This window comes from Grus americana, chromosome 4 (assembly GCF_028858705.1).
Source record: "Grus americana isolate bGruAme1 chromosome 4, bGruAme1.mat, whole genome shotgun sequence".
Lineage (NCBI taxonomy): Eukaryota > Metazoa > Chordata > Aves > Gruiformes > Gruidae > Grus > Grus americana.
In genome coordinates this window covers 77671888-77698143 of record NC_072855.1, presented here as the reverse complement: position 1 = coordinate 77698143, position 26256 = coordinate 77671888, and the positions used below count along the sequence as shown (strand labels likewise).

The 26256-nt window shown below is 37.5% G+C and overlaps 1 protein-coding gene across 4 annotated transcripts in view; it reads right to left on the bottom strand.

Moving 5' to 3' along the window:
- Nucleotides 1-26256, bottom strand: part of SEC24D (SEC24 homolog D, COPII coat complex component) — a 69340-nt gene that overhangs the window by 5175 nt on the left and 37909 nt on the right. For all 4 annotated transcript variants that reach the window (XM_054823039.1, XM_054823040.1, XM_054823041.1 and 1 more), the window contains 10 exons: nucleotides 17329-17467; nucleotides 15508-15623; nucleotides 12418-12542; nucleotides 7829-8020; nucleotides 7087-7180; nucleotides 4451-4567; nucleotides 3815-3985; nucleotides 3035-3131; nucleotides 2287-2432; nucleotides 323-461 (listed from right to left, as the gene is read on the bottom strand). In XM_054823039.1, coding sequence (XP_054679014.1) covers nucleotides 323-461; nucleotides 2287-2432; nucleotides 3035-3131; nucleotides 3815-3985; nucleotides 4451-4567; nucleotides 7087-7180; nucleotides 7829-8020; nucleotides 12418-12542; nucleotides 15508-15623; nucleotides 17329-17467 — 1336 coding nt within the window. The remainder of the gene's footprint in view (nucleotides 1-322; nucleotides 462-2286; nucleotides 2433-3034; nucleotides 3132-3814; nucleotides 3986-4450; nucleotides 4568-7086; nucleotides 7181-7828; nucleotides 8021-12417; nucleotides 12543-15507; nucleotides 15624-17328; nucleotides 17468-26256) is intronic.

Sequence of the window (26256 nt, the reverse complement as noted above, 5' to 3'; positions counted from 1 at the left end):
GTGTTTATTCATTTATGCAAAACCCACCACCACCAAACCTCCAACACTATGATAGGACATCCATTTCCACTACTGTGCCTATACAGTTTAGTGCATTACATGGTTCTAGCTACCTTCACATGCATTACTTTCATAGCAGTATGTCTAAAATATGTAATCTATTTGTCTTTTCAGTTTTATAATACTACAATAGCTGCTCAGGCTTGAAGCAGCAAGTTACAAAATACCCATTTCCTGCTAGGTAATCACCTTAGCTCCCTTTCCCTCCCCTTCTCCAGCCCAAAGTGAAAAAGGAAACAGAATTGGTCTGTTATATCTTTACCTGATTTAGCAAAGAAGTTGATAAGTGCATCAGTCTCACAAGTCTTGTAGACATCAGCTAACTGGGAACTACAATTTAAACCTATATTGTGTATGCGAAGTCTTCTTTGCCCGCTTATTGAGGTGTAAAGGACAGCACACTGCAACAGAGGAGAAAATCACCATTTGTTTTAAAACAAAAACTTATATCATGCAAGAGCCACCTGCTTTGTATGTAAAAGGTGCATAATTACTTCTGAAGACAGCCTAGCCTTGCAGTGCTGCTTCAGTCATCTACAGGATCATTTGTATGGAAGTATATTAGGCATTACAAAAGTTACTATCTTACAATTATAAAAAATTATGACTGATTGAAAGGCTTATTACTCTCACTGATGGTATCTGAAAACAAGAGACCACCGACTGTAAACTGTAGATTAGACTTTGTGTAATATTTGAACAGTTCAAATAAATGTATCTGAAAAGACACCACACAAGTGACAAGAAGCTTGCTGAGAAGTACTTTCCCCATCACATTATCTTTTGGCAGAAACAACACAGAAAAACTTACTATTCTTGAAAAGTCGAGTGGTTCTTTTTACATGAATAAGTTGCTTATGAAGTGAAATGAGGTCCTGCTAACCCCTGTATCCACCATGGGTTTAGATATTAAAAATAGAGGGTGGAATTGAAGAATTTCCTCCAATTCTACTTCAGTATCATGTTAATATTTAATATAATGTAAGAGCCAAACCCTGCAGGGCAATCACAGACTCCAAGGTAACTGTGGTCTGCCTTGCATTAGCTACTTCTACAAGTATTGTTCATATGAAAGCTAAAAATGCAACATCTCGTGGCATATACATCTGTCACTGCTGCACCGTGGCTCTAGGAAGTGACGTCAGATGTACCAAACTGGATGTTTCACAGTGCTGCATTCATACAGGGATTAACTGCTGACCTATGAAATGTATTTATAGGGGCAAGCTAAAAGCCAAGCAGAACATAAATAAAAGTTCAGATAATTCCACAGCTTAAGTTTAAAACCTTACAAGCTGTATCATTTTCTGTCATTAAACAAGAAAAAGGTCATGACTAAACATGTAGAACAGTATGCAACAACCTCCCATTCTCTGCTCATGGGTGGGATATTCCCATTCCTACAAAAGATGTATCACAAGTCTGTTTGTTGGCAATTAGGCAGAGAAACATCAATTACTGCCCAAGTGGCATTTCCAGAACTGTTACTGAGGTCCCACGTTGTGGACTAAGGCAAGATGGAAGCAATTAGCTTTGGAACAGCCTGGCATTTTCAAGGTAGGCACGGAGCTCCTGATGCAGGAGGCAAATTCCACAGGCGAGCGCTGTGGGGCCGCCCACTTGCGTGGTGCCAAGAGCCTGAGGGAGCAGGGCAGCCAGCTGACAGTTCACTGCTCCTGAGCAGTCCATAGGGCTAGAAGTGACGTTTAGCAATAGGGAACTAACTGCTCTTGAATAGAGATGTCACAAGGAATGCCACAGCAGTAACAGCTTCCATATAAAGCAGTAATGAATCTTGTACTCCAAATAAACTTAGATAGTAAAATGGAAAAAATAATAGCTGAAGAGTGTTTAAAAGCATTTTGGTATCCCTGAATAAAACACACAGTATAGCAGTAGTCGAAGACACTAATTGTCATGAGCAGCATTCCAACCTTCATGCCTAACTCCCTCCCGAACAGAAGTTTGTGCTTTTGAGGTAAGATGCAATTTCTGGCTAGTTAATTAAAACCATTTTTTATTAGGAGTATTATGTCACCAGAGGCTGTGCAAGCTGTGCCTTGCTCCTGTCAGTCCTACACCATAACTTCATTTCTGCTATGGCTGCAGTTGTTCTTGCTTACAATTTCATGACATTACATGTAATTAATGTGTATTGAATTATGTGTATGATGTGTGAATAATGTGTATTGAATCATGAATTACATGTAATTAAGGTTTTTTTACCTGGATTAAGGCTCCACTGTCTTCATTCAGTTTGTCATCATGTTTGAACTCCACTGTCACTGCCTTGTCACAGTCAACTGCTGCCATCTCTACATCCGTCGTGTTGTTCATGTAAATAGCACCAAAGAAGTCCGTAGCCCTGAAGCCTACAGCCAGATTAAAACAAACAAATCCTTGTATTTAAAAATGGGAAATAAAATTGATGTTATTTTGTGACTTTATTTTATAGTCAGTCAATTTTGTTTACTGAGACAGGAACTGTTTTCCCTCAGGGATCTGCAGCCTCAGGGGGTCCCACCAACTGTCCTTGCTGATGGCATTATTTGACAGTTGGGCGAGGGGAGAAAGCTGATGGGCCATGAAGCTGCGCTGCGCTTCTGAGACCACCCAGAACCTTTTGCGCTGTTGACTTGCCCACTTTGTGCATGCATGTTTCTCAAATACTGGCATTTGAAATAAGAATTAATGCTTGAGAAGTAGACACAGTAATGTCATTTCAAGTGTGAAAATGAAGGAACATTTAAGTGTCCAGCAGCAACACTTTCTTGTACAACTTACTTGCAATCCAAGATGCACGCATCACGATCAGAAGCCTTACTCATATTTTCCAGTCTATTCAATTGCTTTTCAAGAGGTACAAATGAAGGTAAGAGTTAGCCTGATCTTACAAGTGATCTGTATAGCACTGTATTATTTAATGTTATTAATGTTATTCATGTTTATTTTCACTCCCAACGGGTACCATTACCTGTACTTGTCCGAACCCTCATTATGGCATCAAATCCTGTCTTTTTTTCTATGTCCTTCCTGAGGTCACTTAGGAACTGTGGGCTGTCAGCATCGAGCTAGAAATGCACAGAAAAGCAAAAGCTGCAGTTCACCATCGGGTGGCAGCAACATACAGAAACCCAACCCCAAACCAGCTCTTTTCACATGTAACCTCGTTTCCTTTAAACAATGTGGATTGTTGGTTTGTTAACAAATACATGCAAGCGTCCACCAATCCATCACTAGGCTCGGACATCCAGCACGTCTAGTCAATCAGATTATCTCCGGTAACTTGCGCTTACCCTTGCAGCCTAGCTAGGATTTTATCACACAGCCTTAGCGATTACACAGTAGCCTTGCTGACTTTGCAAAAAATGCTTTTGCAGGTCAGAGGAAGTCCCCTACTCCCCAGAGATTCTCATGAAACTAAACAAACAAGTGTTACAGCTTGCTTTTTTTTCCTGAGTCTTTATTATAAGCATTTTTGTCTGTATATACAGGAGTAATTGACTTCCCTGCTCAGATACCAGCATATTTAAGTAACTGGATTTAATTTTAAGATACGAACCAGCTTATTACTGTTTCAAGATCTGTATTTGACCCTGATGTGTCATTTCTGATCTGTCATTTATCCCCTACAGTTTATAAGTAAGTTTTGTGGAGTCACTTTTATGTTAATGGTTGAAGCACATGTTGAAATGAAAAGAACCACCAGCTCCAGGTGTTACTATCTGAAAGGCAGAAAACCTGCATCGCTTACCTGGAAATTGTTGTACTTGTACAATGTTCCTCCCGTGTACATTGTGACAAGGCCCATGGAGGCTACATCTACGTACTGATTTGGGAAGAGGAACAAATTCACGCAGCAGCCATTAGCCACGCAGTCCCTGGCTAAGGCCTCGTAAGAATTTAACTGGGGCTGGAAGAGTGTCTGCACAGAATTAAAAAATACAAGTGACATAACATTAGATACCACTGGTAGCCAACCACAATCCAAGGCAGAAAAAAAAAGATGAAGTGAAAGTTTTAAGCGTGGCATGGATTTGATTAAAAACATGTTGCCTCTGTCCTTACATTTGTAGGCAGGGCACCAACTCAGTACATCCTTGGAGAACTAAATCACTACAGAGGCAGGTAGCAAAGGCTCTTGATGGGTGCAATTATTTGCTGCTGGGTGGGTTCATTTATTGATGGGAATGGCTGCTCTACCATAGTTTGACTTTGGGGTTCCTGTAGGGCCAATATCAATATACCTACTTAATCAGGGCAGAGCAAGAATGGGAATATTATATAATTAACACATCTTTGTACAAGAAAATAAATGAAAAAAGATCAAGGCTCTGTTAGAGAAATTCAGCATAATAGCAGTCCCTTGTTAACTCAGAGTAGAAAATACCTTTTCTTTATCTGTATTCAGTAGTTTTTTGTCATCTCTGCTTCTCAGCTTCCCTGGTGCTTCCGCAGTCGGCAGTGAGGAATGGAAGATAAACAATTTTCCAGCACATTCTGCGGCCTGTTTCAAAGACACAATATTGGCATATTTATTACTGCTAAGATAAACAAGCCTAATTTTCACACATTGTGGTATCTCAGAGAATAGGACAAACTTTCTGCAAGTTCCTCAAAGCTAAATAATTCATTTAGACTCAAAACTTGATGAAAATAAGTCCTGAAACAAAAAATAAGTCTAGCACACAGATATGTTGGCCGATGCATTGTTACAGTAATTTCTACATTGGAATCTAAAATCTTGATGGGCAAAACTAGGAGTACCTCTCTTAGAGACTTTCCAACTGGATACAAGCATTATACAAGAAGTATCAAAAGTACAAATACTAAATTGGATAAAATTAAAAGGAAACATAATTTAACAGAAAAATTACTTCTTTCAGTTCAGGCACACTAGTGTTCACTACATTTTTATAGATGAACGACAATCACATTCCTGTTCTAGATTCCACATTCGAATCTACACTAAAATGCAGGAGTATCAAAACTTGTGATGAACATTTCCTCCTGTAACTAAGAAATGATGTAACTACCAGTTTTATTCGTTTCCTATTCTTATTTCAAACTCTAATGAGAACGTGATATTTACTGAGATGACAAACTACTGAGAGAAACCCCTGAAATCCAAAGAGAGTAACAACAGTACCACAGGCATCTTTGTACTATTAACAAGCTTTTCCACCAAAATTTAGAAAAACGAGTTTACCACTTTCTCTTACTATTGAGACAGCTAATGGGAATGAGCAGAATAGAATAGAGTATTGCAGTTAGGAGTGATGTATAAGGGCCATCTAGTCCAGCTGCCTGACCACTTCAGGGCTGACCAAAGTTAAAGCAAAGTGAGATGAAAACTGATCAGCAATTCTGAGGTCTTCAATTACTAAAGCAGTTGAGTGAAGGTGAAGGGAAGTAAGGAGGAAAGAGGATTTGTCCTTTTCCTGCTCCAGGCTTACCCGCACATCCAGGTTAAAGCTGCAATACCCAAGACTACAGACACAAACCAGCTTTGGTACACTTTCTCCTCCAGCTCATAAGATGTTCACAAACTAAAGATATTCCACATTTCAAAATAAGCTATGGCATTCTTCTGGGCAAACTAGAAATCTCTTTGCTATGGCAGAAATGCAATTGTAGATAGTATCTTACTTTTAATAGAGCTGAAATTTCACCCCTAATATTTCAAGCATAGTTATCTTCAATCATGAATGCCAATTTCTTCAATTCCTTTTAAGAACCATTCTGCTGAAGACTGAAAGACTTACCTATTTGTCATGATCTGCATCAGGAATTACTAACATTGCTTTTGACAAATTTTCTAAAATGTATATATATTATTTCTAAAACTGTATTAATCTCAAATAGGAACAAATTGATTTTATTCTTTTTAGACAAGAATTGTTTTCTTGAGCACAGGTATGTGCATATTAATAATCCACAGTGAAAATCCTTACAAATCATAACTTTAAAATAATAAATAAAAGTAAATAAAAAGCTTAATTAAGAGTTGCTTGCTTTTACAGCCAACATCAAAGGAAATTTACAATTATGGCCCTTAAGTTTGTTTTATAGAAATATTAGGGAAGAGCATTCTGACAGAAGCGGTAACCAAACATATGTTTTGCACACATACCTTCTGGCAGTATGAATAAATAACAAGAAAACAGGTATTAATTAAATATTTAAGAAACAGATTTGAGAAATGTGTATTTTCAGTTCAACAAATTTATTCTACTCAAAGTTCATGCTTTACTTATACACAGCTTGCAGATAAATCAACTCTTTTACACTACCACTGGCTGTTTTCTCCCCCTAAAAATCTTGTGGTGAACCATGGTGGCATTCTTTTAATTGGCAGCGCTCCATGGAAATGTCAGCACTTCAGGGGATGTCCCGGACATACAGAAAGCAACTGGGGATGCATCTTGACCTGTGGATTCATTTTCAGCTGCATTCAAGCTGTGAGAACTTGTCAGCTAAATGGAAACCCTCCAACCCCCCACCCAATTCAGTCATAGTCATAAATATCTCGTTTTGCACAAGAAGTCAGCAGGAGCAGGAGAACAGGCAGAGTAAAGCCCTATCTTATACTGACTCTTTTCCTGCCCTTCACACATAGAAGGACTGGATGTCTGTGCAAACATGCAGAGTATCTATTACTTCTGCTGCAGTAACTACACACTTTTTTATTTCTCTCAAACACTGAACAAGAAACCAACTCCTGCTCCTCATCTTCTCCTAAACATCCATTCTCTGTGGAACAGACTCTAGGGACTGGTTTCCCTCAATAAGCAAAATCTGGAAACAGATGTTAATGCTTGTCAGTGTTCTCATTTTCACTAAAGCAGTTCAAATGTGAGAATAATGGAACAATAGTGCTGGAAACAATCAGTGACTTTTTTTTCTAATTTCCCATTGTGATTTCTAGGAGGACTTGGGACTGACTTTTAGCAAATAAAATTTCTGCAGTTTATCAAGTCTTATTCTCATTAAAGAGCTGCTTCTTACAGAGAGGAACATTCTAACCTTTAGGGCCTCCATGCCAGCCTGGATAACAGGAGCAAAGATGGTCTCACTCTTGTTAGTGTCTGCAAACATCTCTGGAATCTGGTCCAACAAGCTATGAAAGAGGAAAGGATCAATGTCTCCACTGGTTAGCATATTTGGGATAATCCCCAGACATACCTTGTAACATACAAACTCTTCATGCAGTAAGATGTTTCCCATGCTAATTTATATTTTAAAAAAATATGAATTCTGATTGCTCAATTTCTTAGGATCCCAGCCAGAATAAGACAAAATATGAATTTTTAAATTCTATGAGATGCATTATTTCAAAGCTGGTAACATAAAGGAACATGCACTAAATTAAAAAAAGCTAATAATTAAGGAGATCTAGTGTGCTGTAAGGACTTAAGAGTCCTTAGATTATATCCAGGTGTGCATCATATACATCGCAAGAGGAAAAACATGCAACCTGGCACACAGCTGCACCCCCCCCCCCCCCAACTTTTGAAGAAGCACAGCTGAAGATGTGTGGTTAACACCTGGCCTAAATATGCTTTCAAATTCAGCACTGGGGGGTTGTTGAGACCACTTTTTCTTTGCCTCAGGAGTGGAAATATATGACTCAAACCATCTGCTGGCTTGTAAAGTTTTTCAAGAAATACATATTCCCCCCAAAACCCAGTAACACAATTGACTAAAAGGCATAATGCATATCATAAGCATTCAGATCTTATTCACATATGGAATAATTATACTTTACTTGATAACAACAGATCGTGATTCCCAAAAGTTAACAAGGAAACCATCCAGCAAAGGAACAAAAACTTCTCCAACATCTGAGACCACCATCATCTGAGGCTGAGCTAAACTGCTTTTTACATTAAAGAAGTGGAGGACCTTGTTATAAGTGACAAAACCAACTCGAATTGCTGAGGATTCTTCTTGCTCTTCTCTGTAAGAAAAACAAAACCAACTGGTTATAACTCAAATTCTGACCTTGCAATAAAAGCACTCCTTTGAAATGCAAGGCTGCTTTCTGATCATTATCTGTACTGGGAACAACAAAGCAAAAAACAACCAAGCAGAGGTAATGGCCTCAATCTTTGCCTTAGGTCAAATTAAAATACCCTGATAAAATCAACTGCTGTATTATTTGCTCTTTTTAAAATATATATTTACGTCGCCCTATCAACACTGCATCCCATCCAAGCAGTCAAAAGTCCCTAAGATAAAGAATAAACCATGTTGTCCTCAAAACATGGAAAAGAGAGAACAGGACAATTAGTTAACAAGATACAATCAGAAAATCAGCTTTATTTAGAATGCATTGTAATTCAGTGACACTAATGATTGATGCCTAGTAAGAATAGTAACTAGGCTTGAATAATGCCTGGTGACTTCAGTGGGTCAATCCTCTGCTTCAGCAGGACTACTTTCAAGCAGCAAAAGCTGTTAGATCCTCCATAGCTGTGTATCATGCAGAAAACACACTAGAAATTACTCATTATTGCTAGTAAGTTCCCAGGCCAACCAAAGCTAGCCAACTGCTGCTGTGAGCTACACCTGCAGGAACACTGCAGGCAGCAGGCTCAGCCTCTGGTTTTGTGGAGGTAACTCCTCTAAGCAGTACCCCACTCTGCCATTAGCAGTAGCGTTATTAAGAGTACTAGTTAGACCCTTACCAGGTTTGCAGTCCTAGGTTTAGTGAGCTTTTCCCTAAAAGGCAATCCTATTAAAAAAGTTCATCTTAATTACTAATAAAATAGCACCTTCTTGTAGCAGGCTGTTCCTCTCATAAATCACAGACCAAGCCTTTATCACAAAAAAATGCCAGATAGGAAGCCTGTGGTACTTGAAATTACCCCAGGTCAGCCCATATGTTCTTAAATTAAACATTTAAGTACCCTACCTAACTTATGATGAGATGTCACAAAACCAGCAAATACCGAGTCTGTAGTCTAATGCTTTTGCATGTTTGAAAGAGTTTAATATTCAAAGTACTATAACTTGGAAATCCTCGTTCAGTTCCCAGCTATGCCACTAATTTAATTTACAACCCAAGACGACTTTTATTTAATTTCTCTGTGCCTCAGTTTCCATTTGTAAGAGGGGAACAGCAAGAATTATTGTTTAATCCCACCAGGATTTAGAACTATGTACCACAAAGTTCCTTGAGAATGCAGCAATAGGAACCACAGAGATAGCCAAGCTGATTCTATTTTCTTTAGTTTATAAAAGAAGTCACTCACGGAATTGTGAGTAAATGATTGTAAAAAAATTTAACACAAAGAAATATGCTAATTAACAAAAGGGATACCATAATGTACACAGACTCTTACAAGATGCTACTATCCCACCAAAAGAATTTAATAACAGCCCTACCATAGTATTTCTGATTACTAGGCACTTAGGGGGGAAAAAAAAAATCTACTATTAATCCTTCACTCTAATCTCTGATGAAACAAGGGAGCGTTAACAGTTACCCTGAGCCTTCACCACAATAAAGCAGCCAGGGTTTGAAAACATTTATCCTCCTAAGGCATATAAAGCCTTGGCCCCACCAAAATCAACGGCAAGGCCTCCATCCTGTTCCACTGCAACCAACAGATGGCATTTCATGACTTCACAAATGCTTGCAGAAAAGTCAAACTAAAGAGAAGAAACAACACAAATACACTTTTACTGCAATTCTTGTTTATTTTTCTTTCGGCAAGTAGAAAAAACCTGTCAGCCTTCTTCCTGGCTATCAAATCTGTTTCTCTTCCGAGAAAAAAAAATAATTAAAAAGACTGCCATCAGCAGTTTTACAAGCTTCGTCTAAAACCTTGAGCTTGGAAAAGAAACAGTTTTTCTCATCTACAATCTTTAACTCTTGCATCAGTCTAGAATGTTAATCTACCATTCATGTTTTATTGGAACACAGCTGGATGAGACAGGGGCTACTTTGATCTATAGCAAATCAACATTCTGTATTAAACACACTCCATAAAGAAGCATTTTAAATAATTCCTCCAAGATACGCTCACACAGATGCATCATTTCCGAACGTAAAATTCTAATCATTCCCAGCACCCAGACACTATTTTCTTAGTACCATGATTAACGAGGAGCATTCAGGAGCTCAGTGAGGACAAGGTATTATTAATCTTCTGCACATACAGCACTTTTCTACTTCAAAAAGAAGTGCCCGCATCATCCCTGTAGTCCCAAAGTTGGTACACAGCAGGTAGTTGGGACATTTTTCTCCCAAGAGATGCTGCTCTTACCTGTGGTAGTCTGTACTGCCATACTTCATCCAATTTCTTCTATCATAGTTTTAAAGACTAGCTGTAAATGTAGCTGTCAATTGCCTATGTAGCTCACACACTACTTAGTTCTTTTTAAAGTCTCAGAATGAGATGTCTGGATGGTATGTACTGAAATGCATTCAAATGGTATTCTTAATTATGCACTTAATCATATTTGCACTAATTAACCTGATTTTCTGAGCTTATAAGCACAATTTCTATGAACACATTTCTCTGTATCTCTCTAAATACAGAGTCAGGGGGTTCTGGCACACAGAAGTTTGGCAATGCCTGCTCTAAAATTTCAAGCAAGCAAATAATGTGTTTTCTGCTGTGCTGCAGGTCTACAAAAAATAACACCGGGTCTTGAGCCACCTACCTTAATCCTTCCTTTGCTACCTCTACTTTTCACTTTGCAGCCACTTTCGCAGGCTTAGCTGGCACGGGCCTTTACACCAACAGCCTTTTTGTCACACAGATTGCTTTGCTACCCCAAGTCTTTCCTCTTAAAGATATGAGCACAGGGTGACTTCCCAGCACAGGGCTTTCACCTCATGTGGTAACAGCAGAATTTTTTGCAGGTGTCTTTGTCCAGCAACAGAAAATGAACACAGTGACCTTTGTGTCTTAGCACCAAAATAAAAGTTTCACCACAAATTTTGGTGGAATGCCTTAATGTTGGGATTTTTTTAATTAATACTGTTTAAAGACAACAAATGAGTCTGACGAAACTGAAAGGCCTGCCCTTTATTTTTTTATTGCTTTTTTCAGTCGACATGAAAACTTTGGGCCTGCAAACAAATTATTTAGCAGCAGATCTCTGCAGAGCGCTGGTGAGGAGGAGAACTAATTTGTCTTTTTTGTGATGTAGATACACTTGCTTTCATTTTTCCTCAATTTTCCCTATTCAAGCCTAGGTGTTTCTAAACCGCCAACTGCTTTTTGTTATTGCACTCATGCCTTTCATTATCCTCAGAGTCATGACCAGTCCTGATGGAAAGCTCTCAGATATGTTCAGGATAATATCAAACACTTGTGTCTCCAGTGTAATCTTCAATGACAAAGTACTTGAGAGATGGCCTTACATGGGCATCGGACAAACTAACCCCCCACCCTGGGCTGGAATTTCTTTCATGCACAGAGATCCCAGGACATACAGTAAAAGATTTTTAACGTATCCCAGATTATCTCAAGGATCTTGTCTCCCACCCTTCCTCACTTTGCTCTCTCCATTTCTTAGGTCTGTTCTCCCTCTGCAAGTATTGTTATTTGGAATGCATTTTCTTCCTGTATGTTCTTCAATGCTTTTATATGCCTTCCCTGAGAAACATCTTGTCTACTTAATTTCTCAGTCTTTCACTGGTCTCATTTAACTAAGTATGTCTGCATTATTTAAACTTTAATGAAAACTACGTTAATATACTATACTAAACTACACTAAAATAATAGACTGTCATTAATATTGCTCAGTAGTAATATTACTACTGTGTGTTTAATGCTCACAAAGCAAATGTGCTATATTTCATAAAATGTTTGTTGCCTACAAGATTTGTTCTCCTCTCAGATACATACCAGGACAGAAAAGTCTTACAGAACAGCAAACAACTTTAAAAGTTTTCCCAATTAACAGTAAGAGTGAAAGATAAAACCACCAACATTTGGCCTTAGAGAGACTTGCCATTCTTGAGTATTCTGGTTTTGATATTTCCCTGTTTAATTTAATGAGAAAAGCAGCATTGCAACAAACAGAACTACAGCAAGTCAAGTCGAAATTACAAGCTGGGACTTAGCTGATAATACCAGTAGAGTTCACTACAAGAAAGGAAAAGAATGCAAGCTCCATGTGCAATTAGTATGACAGATTCTTTCCATTTATACAGTAAGCCCAGACATCAAAGAACTGCCAGCAGTCTTAAAATTAACACTTGATTACTATCCCTCCCAAAATGCCTGTAGTGTAAATTTTGACATTTTCTGTAGCTCATTTTTACCTCTCAACGTGCAAAGCTGCATGAAAACTGCAGTGTAGTGAGTGAAACAAAGTGCGCTTCTGTTTCTTTACCTTGGAAGTTTATCTAGCAGAGTCTTCAGTTCATCACATATGAGTTTAACTAGGCCACTGTTTACGTTTCTGTACGATACATCAATCATGAAGATATAAGCTGGTGGCTTTGGAGGCTTGTTGTTCTACAGAAAAAATGACAATTCACATGGAAAATTATACAGTGTCCTGTTATGTGAAAAAGATTTACAGGTAGTACCATGAGGCATAAATACAGTGTTCAGTTGTTTGAAAAATGCTACAGATCACAAATAGTAACTATTGCAGAAAGCTAACATGTATTGGGTAAAGTTCATCCCTGGAATAAAACATTAGTACTGGAAAACAGCATCCTAATGGAATAAGATATGTAAAGGGTAACAGTTTATTAGATACGACGAAACAAACATTTTCTGCTGGAACTCAGGTGTTTAAACAAATGTGCCTTTTGGGTTTTTTCTGTACCCCTGCGTTCCCTATACCAATATGCAATACCATTTTGTTAATGTGAATGCCTAAATTCTGGTTTTGTTAGCTTTTGCCTCTAACAACTGTTAAGTAATTTCTAATCAATCTGGAAATGGAAAATACAACTTAGGTACTGAACTAGGATTAAAATATCTCATTTTTAGCAATACTAACTGGTGATCATCTGCATCCTGTCTGTCTGTCTTGCTGTCTCATGCTCCAATGCATTCTGGACAGCTGAACTGCACTTTCAGGAATAAGCTGACTTTCTGTAAGATAATCAAAGCATGAGAATGAACATTCAACGTATGTAACTGCTGCCCACTTGGGCTCATATGGATTCTTTTGGAAATTCCTCTTATCCATAATCTAAATAGCATACACATTGGGACATACACTACTGATGCAAGCTTCTGTAAGTAAGAAAAAGATGAAGGGGTTTTGTTTCCAAATAAAGCAATGTAATGCTTAGAGATGTACCCAGGAAGAAAATAAAGTGAACATAGCAACAGTAATCGCCATACTCCCTAAGATCAGTTTTCCTAATTCCCATTAAGATGAGTAGTGGTCATTACTTTATGTCAAATTCAGGACAGCTTTTCCATTATACTGTTTCACTGCCTTTGTACACAGAGTTCTGACTGCTTAACCAAATTATACTTGTTAAACTAAGTCTCAAAAAAACTCCGTTTAAGAAAAAAAATCATCTAACCCTTGAAATATGACTTATTCATAGTCCTTGGCACACTTTAAACTAAACTTAACATTATACCCTTGATCTCACTTCATTTGAATCATGTAAATCAGGATTAATTCCTGTGAACTAAAATCAGGCAGTAGTTTTAAAAGCTGTTCTGTTTACTGTACTTGGATTCTAGTTTCAAAAAAACTGTATCAAACACTACTTCTAAACTCTTGTATCACATCACCATTTATAAAGAATCGCTGCGTAATTTCCGACAAATATATGGTAGAAATGAGGACTTGTGCTCTTGCCACATCCGCTTAGCAGGAGTGCAATAAGGCAAAACAGCTGTTATTTGTTAACATTTTTTGTAGCTGTTCATCTTTGTCATTTGATAAGCACAAAAGGAAATGACTTTTCAGTTCTGGTCTTCAACTGGATTTATAAAAGAATCAAACCTTTGCAATTTGGAGCAAAATGAAAAATGAATTATATAACATTAATTTCTGTAAAATTTAATGATTTAGCATTTCTAGCATGAGTGTTAATTTCATAAAAGATTTCTTTTTTGTAACATTCTAGTAAGTCTATGGACAGGTCTTTGCAACAAGACGACAGACCATACTGGGTGACTTATGAAGGAAACTCCCTGAGTTAAGCTATATGGCAAAGCCCACTGCACTGAAAGATGCATTGTGATGACTGCATCACACAGGGTTACACTTTGGAGTAGAGAAAAAGAACTGTGAAAATGGCACAAAGCCATTCAGCGCACATGAGTTTTCAAAAGTTTAGCTGCCAGAAATTAGCAAAGCTTAACCGAATTTGATGGAGCTACATTGGTTGTACACTGAGGATCCCACACTGTATCTCTGTAATGCCGCACTACAATTCTCTCCTGTTCTGGGGTTTAATCCAGATTTCAATAAAATCTATATAGGTAACCTCAGGGATTTCACTGGATTTTGGAGCAGTACCCTAGTGAGAAAGCAGAATTAGATCTGTTAATTTTCTTCACACCAGCAGTAATTTTATGGTCTGAGGAAGTTACCGGCACCTACTTCAAGACTCTGTAGGATCCAGTTGCCTTTCCTAACCTTATCGTGACCTCAATTCCACTGATAGGAAGAAAATTCTGCCTGATTTCAGCAAGAACAGAAAATTATGTCCATACTGTGGACAGATGAAGTGGCACTTGCAGTTTTGTAAAATGAGCTAAAGTTTGAAAAGTTTAAGTAATTGATGCTTTTGGAAGTATCAAATATAGTTCTCTAATAAAATCAACTACAAATATTTACAGTGACTTGAGTAGGCTTTGGATTGAGTTCTTCAATGAGTTATTATTAGGAGAGGGAACCCATTCCATTGTAACTTACTTACTGGTCAGAATTCTAAAACTACTCTTGCCAGGAAGACTACAAGGTCAAATTGCCTTGCTATGTTTTCCAATATTGGGAAGGGAATTTATGCATGCGTCTGTCTTCAAAATCAACAGAAGACACGCATCTAAAATGCAACACTGCATCAGAATTTCAACTATATCCTCTAAACAGTGCAACATGTTAGCTAGGACCAAACGAACACCCCAGTTAAAGATTGGTGATCCGTGATTTTGCTGTACTGTTTATTATTTTTACTTGCTACACTCATACTCTCATGGCTCGCGATCCTGTGCAACCTGCTCTAGGTGATCCTGCTTTAGCAGGAGTTGGACTAGATGATCTCCAGAGGTCCCTTCCAATCCCTACCCATTCTGTGATTCCGTGATACTCTGCAGCACAGAAGAATAAAACATAATATTGTAAGCTTAAATTCTCCACATCTATTTACATTTTCTAGAATGTTCCTGGACTCTAATATTCAACCTACAAGTGCATTTACTCTACTGTAGTTATCTGAAGGATTTTGTTTGTTTTGACATAAAATTGTAAATTAGTTTGTATACTGGAAATACTCACTCGGCAATAATCCAAAGTAGCAACATATTCATAAGATCCCAGTGATAGCTCAGGCCTTTCATAGTGGTCTACCCGTCGGCCAATGTGGTCCAGATGTTGAAAGAAGAATGGAGGGACTAAAAGCCAACACAAAAGCAGGAAAAACACATTCGTATTTCGGGGAAGAGGAGAACAATGCAACAACTTATTTCCACAGATAGAACATACTAATGTAAGCTCCTCTGTTACTGATCAAGGGAAGAGTTTAAACACTCACCCAGGCTGCAGTGTTGGGTTTTTCCCCCCACACTGGCTTAAAACACCCCACCCAAACGAAAACCCACAACATTCTAGTAATGCCAGCTCCTTTTGTATTTGGAGGATAGGGCACACTCCCCTGTAAATGTCCATATTCTCCAACCTCTACACTGTGAGGCTTGAGTAAGTAAAACTGACTCAGGTCATTTCCACAGGCAGGAGCCTGTTACCCTGAGGATACAGACTTGACAGTGACTATTTTGTTAGTAGATATAGTCTACTCACAGTTTAATTCAAATCACCAGAGCCAGAGCTCTGCAGAGGGACAGCAGTAAAACCAGCACTTTTCCTAAAGCCTGTACTGCTTTATCCAAAAATACCACTTCACTGCAGATAGCTCTACTGTACAGCAAATTGCATTGGGTCTGTTATATTGGAACCTTCTGCAGCTACAGATAAAAGGTGCAGAACTCCAAATCACTAAGAAATCAAGTGGGTTTGCCACCAACAATTTCTATACAGGTAGTCTAATGGTTAGAGTCACACTGGGGAAGAGTCATCTCTGGATTTTAGCTCCTCTTTCCTCAATCAATATATATTTAGAGTGCTTATTTTTCACATTTCTGGCTGTTAAAAGTGCCTGTGTGTATGAGTGGGGGGTGATATCTACCCAGTTTGTTGGCCGTTTTTAGTCCTCATTAAAGTTTTTTCTAAGTGCTTTCTGACTTGAATAAAAGACACTGTAGTAACAGAAAGCGTGATTTAAAATGACACTGCAACTTAAATATCTTTCTTAAAACGTTCACTATGTGTTTAAATTTCTGTTTGAGAGTTTAAATTGCTAACAAACTATGAAATTTGTTATCTGCTATGCTTGCACAAACATTTGAGCGTCAGGCAGAAAAGAAGTTGGAATGAGTCTGTCAAGGTTCACATTTCAGAGTTGAAAAGATTACTGTATTAGGGAAAGCACTATACCGCTGTGATCCAGCTGAGGAAATCCAACTTGATACAAATGTCTAGAAAGACTAGTTCTGGCAAAGATTTGGGATTTAGCCAAGAGCACAAGAACAGTTATGAGTCACATGCAAGCACACTTGAACAAATATGGCATGGTATCTTCTGTGAAAACCAACACTTGTCACATTAAGATTAATAGGTTATTTAACCGTTACATCCACGGTCATGGACAGGACTAGGCTAATGTGGTTCTAAATATTTGGTTCTTGCTGGACATTTAGATTTCTTAAAGAAATTAATTTTTTCCACACAAAAGTTGCTTTCAGTTAGCAATACAAGCAGCTTTGTATCCTATGTTGACATAATATTTTTAAATAAAGTTTTGATTGTATCAGACTGGACTTCATGTGTCAGCATTCTTTTTCATGCATTTATTTTTTTAAATTGTACTGAACAAATGTTTCTATGTATTCTTCTTGGATAGTATTTTTTGTATTCGTGAACTAGGCCTAGTTACTGCATCTCACTAAACTATGTTCTCATCAAGTCAGCAAGTCAAGAAAATCATTTTAGGGATATAGTTTGGAATTTGTATGAATCGCAGATCAGAGAAACATTACTTACCATCATTGATACAGTTGCAAAATCCACACTGGTATCTTCTCCCACCTTCAATAAACTGCATGAAAGGACACATATAAGCTTTGCACCGGTTGCATCGGATTGGTCCAGTCTCGCCATGGTTTACAACATAAAGAGGTGTCTAGATGAAGAGGTACATGAAGTTATAAAAAGCAATGCAAACTCGAAAGCACATAAAGTGACCTAGAAAGCTCCTGCTCAGATTTAATTCGTTAGAGATCACTCGATCAAGAGATCATTCATTGTTCAACATTCACTGAAAATCCGCACTACAGTTAGCTCAACCCCATAGATCCCCTGAGGGGCTAAATTTACAAGTTCACAAGCTGCATTCTGACATTTATAAGAAAGAGAGCAAGGATTCACACCAAAAGCTTACAAAGTTTTGAAAGCATTGGAAGTTTAGGGCTCCAGGCTGATTTTTTCCGGCAAACGGGTTTTACAGCTCACTAAGAGAAATCTGCTGGAGTCAGGTATTTTGCCTTCCCTGTCCACATTGAGCTTTTCCTGAAGAAATCTATTGATGCTCATCTATTGCAAACAGCCTCTCAAACAGGTATTTGCTAAGAAAGCTTCTAATATTTTTTCCTAAATGCTGCCCCCCCCATGTTGCCATGTGACATGCTATACTAACGTTTACATGTTGTCAGGGCCACCAGCTAGAGTAGGAGATTTAGAAGAAATACTAATATTTATTGAAGGAAAGTGCATACAGCAAACAAATACAGTATCTCAAGCACTTGTCAGTTTAATTACATTGACCATGCTTGCTTATAGTCTCTGCCAAAACCCACAGCTAATGGAAGACATTTTCCAGATGCCTCTTTCAGTAATAACTGTGCAGCAATTGAAAGATTCCTGTGATTATACTGAACGTTAGAAAAGTCATACTTGAAAGCACTATAAAAATAGAATTTTGCTCAATTATTTGTAAAACCCTGTTTTGTATTTTTCTTTTTTTTGTACTCCCTTCAATCCCAACTTAAAAGCTCTGAATGTAAGAATAAGAAAAGAAATCCAGAGTTTGGACACATAACAGATCTCTACAAGAGGAAAAATGCTGACAGCCTTTGAATGTTAAAACTAGCATATTCACCTTTTTTTTTTTTAATTATTCTGTCTCTTCTTATGGAATGGACATATTTCATCTGCTATACACTTTATCTTTTACTGGAGCATAAGAGTCTTTGAATACCTAGAAAATCTTTCATGTCCTTCTAGCATTCACTGCTTACACAATATTTCATTGTTTGTTTCTATTTCACAGAGACTATTTTACTCATTTATTTCTCTAAATAGTTTAATGCTTTTTACCAAAGATTTTATACATACGAGTAGATTTTTAGTACATGGGTTTTAAGTGCTCCCTCCTGCTCCACTGAGATATTATTTTTACTTTGTGTTCTTTCTTCTACAAAAATTGAGTTTAACACAAATTAACCAACAATGTCAGCTGGCAAACTATCAGGGTCATTTTTCAGACATGAAAGCCTTGGCTATAAAACCTGCTCATCAGCCACAATCGCTTATTAAGTTTTAAAACTTCTGGGTTTTGTTCATTACTTGGCAATTTTCTGATTATCATTCTGCTGTATTAGTTTAATGAGGCCTGGATTTGGTTTGCAGTTATTATTATTATACTGTCTGACCTGGTAGAAGAAAAATACAAGACTTAAACAACTCCCGATGCATTTATACACGTTGATTTAATAATTTTAAACCTTGTTTTGATATATTTAATGTTATCCAAGAGCACAGAAAAATTACCCTCAAGTGATCATATTTTGAATTACCAAAATTAAGACCTTTACATAAAAAGCATGAACAAGAATAATCAAAAGATAAAGGCCATGAAGTTCAGAGCCTACGTGTCTACATTCTCACACATACTTAATAAATTATCTTTTAAAGACAGCATAAATAAAGGTCCTTTTCCTTGTCTTCTCTATTTGGAGTGGAAATTTTAGTTTTCCCCAAGTTTCTTTTTAAAAAAATACTTATTACAAAGTCATTTTTAAAATGTGGGGTTAGAGCCTCAGTAGCCTACGGGTTATGTTTGCAAAGATTTACATCCATGTTTAACTTTATGTATTAAATGGCTGTCTTGAAGTTACTGAGACTATGTGCAGTGCATGAGGTTAAAACATGTGCTCAAGTCCTAAGAAAATAGTATCCACAGGCAATGATCTGTAAACATATACTAGGTTGGATTCTGTTTTGTCTTGCCCAGAGAAAAAGCAGGATGAAAAATCATAAAACCATACTGCAGAAGCCAGGTATTTTTTTCTTCCTAATAAGCTTGCAGAAACTTTAAAAAAAAATAAAGGAAAAAAAATCAGTGATGCAAAACCAATCAAAAATGCACACAATAGAATTAAGGGGTTTGTCTAACAGAGAAAAATCCTGCAAAAAGCCCTATGCATTCCTTTGTTGACTTATTCATTATTCATTTGGATTTTTTTGAAATTAAATAGAATTTACATTTTAGTATTTTCTTTAAATAATTTTAAACATTACATCAATAATGAACACATCTAATAATAAAGCTATCTCTATGACAATTTCAGAATGAGGATTCAGACCGAAAGCATCAAAAACCCACTTCTTGATGTGAACAACACAGTTATGAAAGAAACTTTAGCTCAAAAAAGTGGAAATCTTCCAGGTCATTAGGCCTTAAGACTAGATATTTTACCCACCAAGAGAAAGTAATTTCTGTTTGGGTGTGTAACTGCTACTGCATTTCCAACTGTCAAAATAACTTCTGTCAGGGTGAAGTAACTTTTTTTTTTTTAAAAAAGTACATCTCTATTGGCAGGTACAAAGATAAATAATACTGTACATGCATTAAAAAGCATAAAGTACTAAGTTTAAACTAATGAATACATAAAACAGTCATAGAAAAGACATAGTGTTAAATGGGAGTCTTGTTTGATGTGCTCCACACACTGTAGATGTCACTGTATACCAGAAGATAAAGCAGAGATCTGTTTATGATTCCTTGGAAGTCAGTGGCAAACTCTCATAGGAGCAGAGGAATAAAATTTAAAAAAAACTATTTTTTTGCTTTTTGTTTGTTTTTTAAACAAATACAATATTCCTTTTTCTTTTGCCTTTGCACTTATAAAGTATCGGCATTTTCTCTCTCTCGTCTCTCAAATCTCTATCAAAAATAAGTGAATCAAGTTAGATATTTACCATACCGATTTGGACCTTTGCTATACTTGTGGACTTGTTATGGTCTTACACTTCTCTTCCCTCTCATCTCTTCACAAGCCTTTGTCCAATTTGCCTACTGAACCACCTAATCGAGAACAGAGATGGACCTCACAGAAAGGAACACTTAGGTATTGATTGCTGGTGTTCCAGCACTATCAAAATACAAATATTTCTCAAAACCAATGACTAAACTAATACTTGGTAGCCTAAATCTGAATGGGACATATAAAAGGGATTCCTTTTATGTAAGCCGAAAGACTAGAGAGGCAGAAAGAATCAGTTGTGCTGGGAGGCAGAACCTGATAGTTTTAGGTTAAAGCAAAGGAGGATTTGGCAGAAAAGATGGGAAATGCTGTAAAAGACCTGCATAAACTTTCCCTTCTCTGGAACTTCAGGGCCCTGCTGGAGAGCAAGTCCTGAAAGCCTATCTGATAAACCATAACTTATCCCACTATTAGTCCAAATATAGCTGCGATAGCAAGAGTTTTATTTTGGAAATATTTCAACATCTCTCAGGAGTCAGAACTATATCACAAAGCAATAGATAGACATTGGTGGCACAGCTCCAAGATGAAATACACCCATAAAAATTTCCAAAGGGACCGTAACCTGTGCTTTAAAGTCTGAGAAAGCTGAATTACTATTGCTTGCTATAGATAGGAAGTTCTGACACACTCCTGAGGGTTCCCTGTGATGCTACAAAGTATCACCATATTCATACTGCAGGATCAGGGCCACAGCTGGAAATTATAAGTGTAGGAGTAAGGACTGTGATGAAGCTCAAGACTGTCATGGCACATCTCTGGGAAGGCATTCTAAAAAAAAAAAAAAATCATAAGAGAGAGAGTGTCTTTGGAGAACAAGAGAAGCATGCACCAACACTGAAGAAAACTAGCCATCTATCACACAACAAAATAAAACATATAGCATCTGCTTTCATTGCCAGACTAGCATACAGACTGGGCTGCAAGAAAACATTTCGTAGCTGTGCCACAAGACAAATCTCCACATATAACGGACACTGCACCTTGTCTTTGCCTTTTCTTACCTATCAGAGCCAAGGCAGATTCCTATCCACTCCTTGACATAGACCCTTATCAGTACAGTGACAAGTTTACATTAGGGGCTATGTTTTTGCCCTTAGTTTGACTCCACCATCATTTAGGCGCATTTAACATCCCAGCACTGAAACAACAGGAATGCTATCATATTGAAGAGAGGCCCACACAGCTTGTGAAGTCTGGCTGCACCCAAGAAGAACACAAAAACTCTGTCCATGAGTGTCATTTTCAGTTACATCAGTGTCTCTATCACACCTTTACTCATCCTCACAAACAGAGAAACTTGCCACCAGTTCTTCTATGTACTTTTGAAGAACCTTACTGCTGGCAGACAGGGTGGATCACTCTACACAATGTAACATTGTAAACTACAAATGACAATTGCCTTTTCAACTGCAAATGATCTCATGGCAAACCATTCTGGAAGCACCTTCCATGAAAACCCCAGATTTCAGGACATGTTCTCGCAGGTTTGGAGAGCTGCACAGATATGTAACTCCTGATGACTTCCAATATGACAGTTCCTTAAAATTATATTCTATGATCAGCAGTATTACAGCAGATAAAATATTATATACTGCTGATGTACAGTAAACACTAAATGCCCTACTTGCATTGCTGATTAACAGAAAAAAACCCACATAACTGCCAACTATTCAATCCAGATAGTTCATTAAACAGAGAAGCTGCACAGTTTGCCAGGACAACAAATTCAGAAAGGTAGTGTTTCTAGAGTTATTATTTACATTGACATTGATGCAAGTCTAATTATTAAAATATTCATATGAGAATTTTAAGATATGCTATTCAATATAACTGTCTAATGAACAGAGAAGGCTGTTGGCCAAGTGTGGTACCACTGCCCCAAGTAAGTCTCGTGTTTAACTAATAAAGAGATGAGGAAAAAAATTCCTAATAATAATCAAAGAGAATTTTGAAATGTAGCACTGATGTTTTTGGAAAAAAACCTAGGCCATGAACCAAATTGTCTCTGTTTCCTAGGACTGTTGAAGGGGTTTGTTTTCTTTTATTATATCATCATAGATTGCTTTTGAGAAAGATTAACCAGTCTACAAATAATCCCTTGGTTTTGAGTTGCTTTACTGATTCACATTAAAATGTCAAGAAAGCATTTCCCTTTGTGATGTTCCTACTGTCTTTCATCAGAAGCCATTCCCTCTAAAAACAGAAATTATTTTGCCTATTCTTGGTTTTTAGATGTTGAACGCTATCAGCCTTCTCAGCTTATGACTCAAGCCAATTTGGACTATCTCCTCTGCAAGGTTCACAGCAGGTTCAAGTATTTTCCGTAACAGTGCTTTTTCATCTATCTCCTTTTTTGTTTGCATAACTGTAGCACAGCTAAAGCATCAACCATGTGATGCAGTATCTTTTGGCTCTATCTTGACTTTTACAGACCACATAAAAATGCAAGAAGCATGTTCAAACCTTCTTGCTCAAAACCCCTCCAGACCCAGGCTGAACATTCACTTGCATACATGGCAGTGCAAAAAATATCATGGCATAGTAGCTGAATTTCAAGTTGACACTGCACATGGGATATGATCCAATGTGTACTAAAATAAACAGAAAACTAGTTACTGATTTCAATGGATCATACCTTGGACCACCCTTGAATTCCTCACTCAGCATTCCCTTTTTAAGGGGAGTACTGTAATTAACTGAACAGAGTTGGCAGTGTGAAGAGTGTAAATACAGACTACTCTATCCAATATGAGAAAAAGGATTTTAAAAAGTTTGAGGATGGGGGGGAAATACATGTAATAATGATAAAATTTTGATGTGAAGAAACACCAGAATTAGTTAGCTTGCTTCTTTAGAACTTCCATATCATACAGATGAGAGAAGGAGGGAAAAAGAAAAAAAAAACATAAAGAAAAGAGTTTATTATCCATGCTTGAGAGAGGCACCACCAGTTCTCCTGGTCACGATGCCACACCAGGAATACCAAGCGTTAACAAGTCAGCACTCCCCAGCACTTCTCAGCTTTGAAGTGCTGACTGTTATTTGGATGTACGGACATGCTGTATCTCAAGTGAAGGTCAGCAGCCTGGATTAACTGATGATATAAGCAGAAGCGTGAAATTGGATAATCAAGAAACTGTGCTGAACAACGGATTTCAAAATGTTAGCACTTTAAAACAATCAGATTTCCAGCAAGACCTGCCTCAGCCCAGTCTATACTCATCCTAGCAAGAGTGGGAGCTGGTGCAGAGACACAAAGAAGAAGAGAACAAGGGAGGGTGTAACAGACAGCCAAAACTACCCTAGGACATTGTTGTTGTCATGTCATTCCCCCTACCCTTCCTGTTAGCACCCCTGAGGGTGATACATGTTAAATCACATGAGAGGACTCAGGTTCATGCCTGTACTAATCCACAGCTCCACTTCCCACATATCGGTATCACAGATGGTCCAGCACTGCAGTCCTCCTCTGAGATATTTAGGCATGACTCACACTAGCTGTAACACCATTGAAGAATAAGACAGACAAGTTTTAGGAAGCTTCTCTACAGAAATGGTAAATAATAACTACAAGGGAGGTAGTCTAGCTTTATTCATCACAGGACTTTCACAATAAAATTAAAAGTTTGATTTTCAGTGATTTATTCTCTGTCTGGCACAGAACAAAATAAAAGATTTTAGCGATATATTTTACAGAAGTAAATACAACTCTTAAAGACACTTCATTCAGGCATGATTTTTATTTTTTGCAGATCACTGCAGGAGAGCTCTAGAGGATCTTCAAAATGGCAGACAGAATTTGGGCTCTGAATACTATTACTACTGATAACTTCTTGACAGGCCCAGACTCTTCCATGTGCTGTATGTTCACATCGATATTACTTTACCCTCACAAAAAATTTTTCCAGATTGCTAAATAAATTATAAATCTAACACCACAGTTTAAAATACAGGCACAGCCTACAGCATAGAAAGTTAACAGATAAATCGGCATATCAATTCTGTTTTAGAAGATCAAAGACCATTTAATGAAAACACAGCAACACTCCAAATAGTACTCATGGAACACACAGCTCTAGGTTTAGGAAAAAAATGTTTAAGTTTGTAAATAAATCTAAATGTAGCACAGTTACCTCTGAACACTTCTCCTAGATGAAATTCTGCATCAGAAGAACATCAATGTTATTATTGTCTTTGTAGCAAGAACAAAATCAAAACCTAACTTTGGATTTCAGGACCATTCTGGCCTGCTAGGCTATTGTCAATGCTAGAGACCAAATATGTGGGTTTTTTTCTTTTTATACATACACACACATATATATAGATGGATAGACAGATGTGTATATATATCCATATATATAAAAAATATTTTTCAGCATTTGAGAGAAAAGCAATTACTGACTTACAATCATGCATGAAAGTCTGATGAATGGAGGGCTGCTTTCCTTCTTGAAAACCTGGCGTTGTTTCTCTTTTGCTAGAAGGCATTACTGTGACTTTTAAAACTGACTACTCATGTTTGCATTCCTGAGAACTTTCTACAATAGAAACTCTCTTGCTCCTATTTTTGTGCACCCAAACATATTAAAGAAAGAAACTTTAATTAGAAAAAAAGCACAGATAAGTTCAAAGAGTGTTTTAACTGGAGGTGGATAAAATAGTTCTGCTTATTTGCAGGCCTTCTTGAACAATGTTTATAAGTAAACATGCCTCTAAGGCTAATTAATTTATTTCCACTGAAATCAGAAAGAACTGGGCATACTTAAAGTGTCATGCTGCATTCACAAGCCAAGTATAGCTAGCCAATTGCCACAGGAGGACTTAGAAAGTAGAAGGAGAATTTTTGTTATGTGAACAAAAAGTAGCACTGAATATCTTCACCTCTGAAGCAATGCCATTTGGGATGAGTTTAATACCCTTTTTAAAAGTCATGTCCTTTCTACGATGTTAGTTTTGAAGGTCAATAGCAATAGCTGTTACTTGAAAAGTACCACATCAGGTAGGAGGAATGTTCATACTTTGAGTCTCTCTCCCGTGAATACTTTTGCTACTATGATAGACAGGACGCTTCAAGCAGACTCCAGAATATCAATAACATTATACTGTTTGTATGCAACTATCCTCCTCTCTTTTATTAACACCGAGCTATAGTTGAATGCCACAAGTAAGGGGCTGTGCAGAACTGAGTTATGAGCTAAGCAATCCTGCGAAGGGCACAGACCTTTACTCCAGAGTTAAGGAGGTAATCTGTGCCTCCACCTAGCAAGCATGGATTACCTACTTCTGTTAAGCACCATATGAAAAAGCCACCCCCTCCACCTGTTTCCTGTCCTACAAGAAGAAGAGCTTCCCTTCCCACAGAATCAATGAAGGGACATTCTGTGAAATAAGGCTTAGTCTCTCCTATTTTTCTACAGGACAGTATTAGCACCTGTTATGACTAGGCCCTATATGTAACCTGGTGCAACATTTGGTTGATACAAAAAACCCAAAACCCCCTAAACCACAACACCTCACCTCTAACATCAGCTTCCTATTCAACTTAAAAAAAAATTTTTTTTCTATGTAATTACACACTTTTCATAGTAGCACCCAAAATACAATACTGCACTAATATGCACAAATAAGTAAAATATGTATAAAC